Source organism: Triturus cristatus, chromosome 4_1 (assembly GCF_964204655.1).
Source record: "Triturus cristatus chromosome 4_1, aTriCri1.1, whole genome shotgun sequence".
NCBI classification, from domain to species: domain Eukaryota; kingdom Metazoa; phylum Chordata; class Amphibia; order Caudata; family Salamandridae; genus Triturus; species Triturus cristatus.
Genome location: NC_140585.1, coordinates 1,147,625,656 through 1,147,634,227, shown reverse-complemented (window position 1 = coordinate 1,147,634,227; position 8,572 = coordinate 1,147,625,656). Strand labels below are relative to the sequence as shown.

Sequence of the window (8,572 nt, the reverse complement as noted above, 5' to 3'; positions counted from 1 at the left end):
GATTTAGGACCTGATCCATGTCTCTTCAGAGTTATAACTTGATGTGATTTCTTACCTGATTTATGACTAGCCGCCTTCCAGTAGTCCTGAAAATTCTGATTATACTGCAACCTTTACTTCCAACATTCAAGGGTGTCTGGTCTGGTTAGTCCATGTGGTGGTGGCCTGAGTGCCGGGGTAATAGTTTTAATTGCTTTTCTTTGTGGAGCGTCTGAAGTTACTGGGCATTCATTTCCGTCTGCAGACTAGTGAGCACGGGGGCTGGAGAGGCACAGCCGAACCGATTAGGGGCCTGCGACAAACCCCTACTCGGGGGGGGGGGGGGGGGGAGGAACTGAGAGCGGGCAGCAGCAGAGCCCGGGAAAATGCTGGGCACCGACCGGTCAGCTTGGTTTTTAGCGCAATAGCTAAAGGTGGAACCGCTCAAGCGTGTGCCCTTGGGATGCCTTACGGCAAGGGAATGGGGAGCAGGCTATGGGTCAGCATGGGGTCAGCAGAGTGGGGACAAGGCACTTGCAGCCCAGGTCAGGCACAGGGCCGGACTGGCCATAGCGGGCACCGGGCAATCCCCCGGTGGGCCGCAAGGGTGGGCCCGGTTTTGTTACAGGGCCGTTTTTGCAGCATAGCTGCAAAATCGGCCCTGTAACAAAATTGGCCGAAAACCAGCCCTGGCAAAGAGCTTGGCCGCACCCTCAAACCCGGGGGGGGGGGAGGGGGTGGCCGAGCTCTCTGCCAGGGCCGGTTCTGGTTCCCAGTCCGGCCCTGGTCAGGCATGAGGGCCGCCCACAACTGTTGGCAGCAAGGTGTAGCCTAGAGGCCGCAGGAGAGGTGCTAGACCCCAGCTGAGAAGGGACATTCGCTTAGAGCGTACCACAGGGTGCTCTATGGACCAAGGACTGTGCATTTTTGGGGGTGGATGCAAGGGGGAGAGGAGTTCCTTTGAAGTACAAGAGCTCAGCAGCACCTGTGAATCTCCCTGTTTGTCTGCTCAAGTCCTCCTTTTCTTCAAACTGTTGTCTTCTCATCTATAAAGCAAGATTATCCTGTGGAGCAGGCTGATCAATGATGACGCGCTAGCACCTTGAAGGGTCTCTTGTCGCTGCAGATTTCCTGCCTTCATTTATGGCTCGGAGTTGGGCATTTGGAAAGTGGTGTAAATTAGCAGCTACTGTTTTATGGGCATTTCGGTTGTGAAGCTACAGTGCATATTTAAAAATAAGAGAAAGCACTGTAAGGGGCAGATTCTGTGGAATATTGCAAAGTATGGGGGAAGCAAACATGGGCTGCATGAAAGAAAGCAAAGTACTGGGGTAGCAACCTACATTTCAGGCTCCAAAATGGAAGGCCAGGGATGAGCATGTGGGTAAGGGGGAGCATGGATGAGTGGGTGGCGAAAAATTAACAATAACGCTGTGTGAAGGGAGGAGAGAAGAAGCAGTATGCAAGGGAGACCACAACAGAGAGCGCCAATGGGTGGACATTTAGTTGGGGAGAGGCATATGAGGAGGCAGCTGAAAAACGCATGCACTCTCATGGAGGGCTTAAGCAAAGAGAAAAAGTAGCTCCCTGCAAGTGAGCAGTGGAAGTACACAAGCAAAAAGACTACGCCCCTGGTGAGGGACAAATGCTAGATGGAAAAGGAAAGTCATCAAATAAGAAGCAAGCAAATGAGAGTGACAATAATGCCAACTAATGGTAAGCAGAGGGGCGGGCTTTAAGCCTGCTGCAAGTTATTAGTAAACTGACAATATGTCTTTTCCAAGCGGACAGATTGTTCTGTTTTGTAGACTCGGCTGAAAAAGGACTTAAGAGCATCCCATCTAAAAACGCCTTCTCTGCATGTTCTCTAAAAAGTTAAATGTATTATTCCAGTTGATTTCACAATGTAGACATTCAATGAAGCCAGAAAAGTAACAACATGTAGGTGTTTACTAAAGGGGTGGATAACACAATATAAAAAATACATGTTTCTGCTTGAGCCACAATACCAGAGTCTTGATGGCTTGTGTATAACATAGATGCTCAAACAATAGGGGACTAGAATAGAGATTTGCAGAAAGTTTCATCAGTTTATGTCTGTCAAAACTTGGCATGTAGCTTTGATTTTTCAAATACCACATGAAAATAACAAAAAAAGAAAGCATCACACATTTAACATTTCTCCATGCTCCATCTGGAACTCTCCCATAGCCAGAAGTAGAACACTGTCAGTCCCAAAGTGCTCAGCTACATTCCCCACACACAATTACACAAATATATATCCCTAGAAAGTATCTAGCTTGAGTTGTCAACAGCACCCAGTAGTGTCTCCCTGCTGCTTGTAAGCAGGTCTAGCTTCCAGGAGTACAGATTTGCCTCAGACACTTGCGGGCAATGTCTTAGGCCATAGGCACTCTCAGCAAACAGCGCTTTACACTAGACATCTGTGTGATGTTGGGGTCTAGCGGCTATTGGGTGGGCCCAGTACTGAAGACATCCTCATCTCACCCATAACCTACCAGGCCATAAGAGATCACATACCTCCCCAACCACACCTCTCACAATCTCCTTACTTAGCTAACATCTTAATCACTCAGGAAAACACAACACCACAAACACAACACATCATGATCCATGGAATACGGCTGCTGGTGTGAGGTGCTCGTGGAACGGCACTCGATAATGAACTAGGTCATTCAGTCCTCATATTATAGAGACACCGAGTAGCCACGCAGACACCTACGATGGTTTGCTCCATATTCCTGCACTGGGAAGTTCCTAAGGAATCAATTATTAGGAGTCAACTTAAAGGCAGTGTGCGTGTCCTGGTGGCGCCGAAGGTCAACCTTGCGTTGAAAGCCCTTTCCGCAGATGCTGCAGCCGAATGGCTTCACCCCGGTGTGCTTACGACTGTGAGTGATGAGGTTGGAGCTCTGGCTGAAGGCTTTACTGCACACCTGGCACTTATGGGGCTTTTCTCCTACAGGGAAAGGGAGGAGAGAAGACCATCACATTAAAATGGCAAAAACTGTTAAAAAAAAATAGGTATGTGAATACTCATGCTAAATTGTGATCTGGTTAGTATTATAATGGCATAGGATCATTGAAGGCAGGGGCAACTCTGTTGCAAGACATTCACCCCCCAGAAAGAGTTGCACTTTCATTTCATAAAACTTTATTCGGTTTTACAATGTGAAAACCATAAAAGTCATAATGTATATACACAACCCATAAAAAAGTACATTAAAATAATGTACAGTCCATAGCCATAAGAGATTACAAATAAAATATGGCAGGTACAATAAGTACGTTTCTGTGTTAAAAATAGAGAACACTTAAGAGACATACTTTAAAACTATGAGTACCTCCTCCCCCTGAAATAGCTAATATTCCAGGCAGGCCCTGGTTCTCACCAAAGATTTCAGATAGCCTACAATAAAGATTATACAGTCTGGTTTCAACAGCTGTAAATACAAAAGTGCTGGGCGAACCTGGTTAAAATTAAGCCTCTTAAAAAAAGAGTTGCACTTGAAAGAACACACGCAAGAGACAACTCTGCTAATATAATAAGAAATAATTCTGTGGTCCTCTGGAAGATGCAGGCATGAGGCTTCTAGTATTGTATTTGGGTGTTTAAAGTCTGCTATAGCCGCAAAGACAGCTTCAGGACATAAAAGTAGAACTGAATACAACCACTCGAGTTCAGGTCGTAGAATTAGAGAGCGGCAGCGTTGGAAGGAAATCTAAGAATTGTGTTCATCCCCCCTGATATGCTGATGGCATTACCAGCCTATATTGTGGACTACATTATTTTCGTTACTACAAGAATGATATGACTTCAGAATGCATCTATTACACCATAACAATATCAGTACTAGCTCGTAATGGCTTATTATAAGCTGGTATTTGTTGGTATAACCTAACTATTAGGTAGATTATAAGGCTATAGAGGGAGGGACAAAGAACTTAAGAAGTCACTTGCCCTTCCGCCTCCATTTGGTCATGCAACTCCTCGGTGAACTCGAAAATTCTTAAAATGTATAATTGAGGGGCATTATGGCATTTATCAAGGATTTGACTGAATCAATGACGCAAGGAGCTCCCATCCACTCACATGGAGGACTATTGCAGCAATTAATTGCTCCTGAGTTTAGAATGCTTTTTCTGCTACCCTACATTATTTTCTTCTTGTTTGTCACCCCTAACCCCCCGTTTTAACCTTCTTCACATATGTATATTGTGCGGTCATGGTCCCATGCAGTCTTTTGTTTCGAAGCAGAGCTTGTACAATTCTTGCTGCTTCACGTGTTAACCTCCCCTGCCCTTTACTCCGTGGTGACTCTCTTTTCCTTACTTGTTTTAGATCTGAAAGTCTTTCATGCTGTTGGTTTGATGATTCTCATTGCTGGTGCTCTCAAGCTGAGTCTTTGGTCCTGATTCTCTATTATTTTCAAGTATATAAACGGTATTAGGGCCCAAAAACACACATCACTGAATATACATTCCACATCCTATTCTACAGATACAGGATGGTAGACTCTTATGTTTCACAAGTGTATTTACAGGGGGCAGGTAGTGTGTGTTGCTGGGTGAAGCATCCTGCAGAAGTAGGTGGGCCCTTACATATATCTTGCAGGCAGTCACTCTCGCCATCAAGACATGCAATTGTGCTAATTTGAAAGGACTAAGTGTCTTTCCAAGTAGGAAAGGGGGAAACATCACCATCCTTATGGAGTGCATGGTTGGGCTGAGAAAATAATTTTTGTCACTGAACAAAAAAGGTTACATGTCCGAGTGCACTTTTGCGTTTGCATTGGCAAATATTTCCACATTATGGAATTTCCATATGTGTACATTTTGTGCACAGGAGTGCTGCAGGAAACTCGTGACAGAAGCAGCTTTCCTACACTAGTCCTAGGATTGTTTGTGAATCCATAATATCAGAAAACGTTCCAAACATCAGAGTAGTCCTACAAAATCAGACTTCATCTTTCTTTGTGACCCGAGTCTATAGAGGGGGCAAAAAACATAGGGTAGCTCCTGCCCCCTCCTCCCACCAGTTTCAGGCTAAGTGGTTGGGCAGGCCCCAGAGTCACCTGAATCGGGGCATACACGTAACCCCCCCCCCCCCCCCCCCCAAACAGCCCCTTAAGTTTAGAAAGGGGGAAAAAGTAGCCAACTTTACTGCCCTGCAGGCTCTGTGAGCCTTTGGCATTGTAGGAAGAAAGGCCAGGTGGAAGGTGGTAAGTGCAGGCATTTTTTTGTACTGCATTTTCATTTGACTCTGACTCTGAGGGTGTGTGTGTTTGTGTGTTGAACTTGTTGTGTTAAGAGTTAAGTTGGAGGGTTTAGAGCATATAAGATCTGCTTGCTTGTGTTGTATCTAATTGACTCTACATAGCAGATGTTTTAGTGCTTAGGAGACAGATTTTTTAAAGTGTGCACTACAATTAAAATATTGTAATTTAGCTTACCTGTAGTACAAGCTAGAAGCTAAATACATTAGAGTGGTCTTTAACTAAGGGGCATGAGCTCCTGGTCCCAACCTCACGCCAGCTGCAGGCAAGCTGTTTGGGCAGGGCACAGTCACCTGAATCCCCTACCGCTCCAACAGCCCCTTGAACTAAGGTCACCTGCCCCTAGAACTGCGGTTTACATTGTCTACAAGTCACCTGCGCACTCTCATTGGGGACATTTAGACAGAATATCGGAACCACAAATATTGTGGGACAAAATATCGTGTCAAGAATATCAAGGGCAAAAATATTGTGAAGGTAAGTTTCTATAGTAAGGTAAAGTTTTACTATATATAGCTTCACATATATGTACCTTGACTATATATATATATATATATATATATATATATATATATATATATATATATATATCTTTCGTGTATTTAGATGAGTTAAGAATAGTAAATCTATATTTACCCATTCACACTGGCCTTCTCGATATTTTGGTCCTTGATATTTTTGACACAATATTCAGCCCACACAATATTTTTGGTACCGATATACTGCCTGCTCCATGCTCTTTCCAACCCTGCCTATGCAGCACCATGTGCCCCAGCCCCTCCCTTCTTTACACTTGAAACCCTCAGAATTAAAACATTCCGACAGTGGGCTAACTTCCTGTTTGCCTGGTATCCAGGAAGACCAAAGATGGAGAAAGCCTAAACAGAAAATACCAAAACTGAGATGGGCTGGTATGAAAATGAAGAGGCTCAGAAACTTCAATGAATACAAGCATAAAGAGGACATATGACAGTAGGCAGCAGAATCCAAGGAGTGCTCAATTCTGAAGGTAATTGACTAGAAGACTAGAAAAGTAATGCCGACGAATCGCAACTGTTTACGGAAGCTCTTTTCCCCGCCCGAGAATACTGCCGTACACGTCTTACTGGGATAGGACCGCTATACACTCCTAACCCAGCTTTCCATTCCGAACGCCCTGAGGAAGCCCCAGGCCAGATGGCAGATGTAAGTGGGCGAAACACGTGTTGGCAAACACGTGTTGGCTATAAATGTTCTCCCTCTGTTACGATGCACCACAAAATATATTGGAATTGATTCAATGGATTGGATTGCCTTACTCATTCTGACACATCAACTAGAAAAGTAATTATAACCTTGCTACCTCATCTCGCGGTACATCACTTTACATTATTATATTATTAAACCAGGATTTTAAGGCAGGGCTTTAATTCAGAATGCTGGAATTTTCCCCTACTACCCCATATTAGTATCATTCAACCGTATTATAGTCTGCATATCTTCCACCCATATGTCATTTATATTCAGATTGCTACACATCAGCCATATTTGACTTTATATCTATTGCAACTATAATTCATACCATCTGAAGCTGTGGAGTTTGCTAGTCCGCAACTCTCTGTCTCGCTTATCTGTCTTCTATTACCCCAAGTTTTGTGCCATGAAAATCTTTTTAAGAAAACGATAACATGATATCAATTTCAGATTTGTACTTGTTTATTGTCATGGTGTACTGCAGGGCTGTTTAACGTTGGACCACCAGTGGCCGAAACCATGTTGGATTTTCTGGATAACTATTGACTATGTAAATATTAATTTAGGTCAATTCATGTGAATTTATTCCATGTGGATATCCCGAAAATTTAGCATTGAACTGGCCCTCGTGAACAATATGGAGAGGGTTGTAAAATGGTTGTACATGAGTTCTGGATCCATCTTTCTAGGATAGTCACTGACTATTTTAATGATATTCACTGTATGTAAGTATGTATGTAAGATATCTGGAAAATCCGTCATGGAACATTGTATGCTTCTGTTGGACAGCATCAAGCACTTTTTTCAAAATGGTTGGGGACAGTTCTGTGCACCCCAGTGTATTACTAGTCGATTTCGCAAATAAGGCAGTCAATCAATCCGATACGAAAGCCTTTTCGTTAGCCCTTGTTGGCTCTAGTTGATTAGCTCACCGTCCCCCTATGTCTTGCATGTGGTACGTCTTCTGCTCTTTTATTTTACTTGTCACTGGAGTCAGTCCAATTGGTCACATTTTTCTAAATTTGTGGTCTTACTCACTTAGTGTAAAGATGACTTATTTCTCCTTTTCAGCCCTGGCATGCTCCCATGACAATCCATGTTAGGTTTAGACTTTGTACAAATGGAATCGCCTTTCCTTCTGAGCCAGCACAATGAAAGTTTGACTAATGTATGCCCAGCTGCTTATCTCTGCATCAGTTACGAGGCCTTAAGACAATTTTGTGTAAATCTGTGACTTGTCCACAAGACATTTTATGTTGATACCCCTCACCTTCACTTTTTCAGAATCCTACATTATCAACCGGAGAAGACGCCAAGATAATTTGTGCAGCAGAATATATGTGTCCCTAACTCTTGATAAGTTAGAACAAGTGGCAAAGTCCTCTCCTGTCTCAAGAACTAAGAAACTACAGTGTATTCTCTGCACTACAACAGGCCGCTTCTTGCAACTACAATATGTTCTGTTCATGCTTATTCGTAATGTGCCTTTAGCACATTATCCTTTTCCTGCGAACATGGTTCGTGATGGCCGAACACCTCATCAAAGCCAGTACTGTTTTAGGAGATATGATGCCACCGAAAGCCTCCAACACTATCTCTAGGGGGAAAACTGGTGGAGGGCAAATTTTTCTTAGGGATTTGGGGGAAATTGCAAACATTGTTTCTAGCACCCTTTGCAAAGTTCTGGAGAAAGCTTTGAAACTTCATGAAGGTGCAACGTTCTAAACTTTCCAAGATTTGTATAGAAAACTGTACTTTTTGCGACAATTTATATTGCGAAGGGTTAACTTAACAGAGAACATTGATCCTGGATTTGTAATGGTGTACACAAATCTCCACTAAATGTAAACTTGCTCTACATTTGACAAGGTTTGCTGGTTTATTCGTGTAAAAATGATCTTGCAATGTGCAGAAACACATAGCACGGATGAAGACAAACAAACTGGGCAAATCTGCAACCTTATCAAATGATGAAAATGTTCTATTTACATTTCGTGGCATATGCGTACCCGCCGTCACCACTACATTTCCCACAGTCCTTTGGGGCAACTTGCTGGTGTGAC

At 43.4% G+C, this 8,572-nt stretch overlaps 1 protein-coding gene across 1 annotated transcript in view; it reads right to left on the bottom strand.

Moving 5' to 3' along the window:
- Positions 1–1,912: 1,912 nt before the first annotated feature.
- LOC146856221 (uncharacterized) overlaps positions 1,913–8,572 on the bottom strand; it is a 65,598-nt gene continuing 58,938 nt past the window's right edge. Inside the window, exon 7 of the mRNA XM_085650712.1 lies at positions 1,913–2,959. Within this exon, the coding sequence (XP_085506838.1) occupies positions 2,766–2,959 (194 nt within the window). The 3' untranslated portion in view covers positions 1,913–2,765. The remainder of the gene's footprint in view (positions 2,960–8,572) is intronic.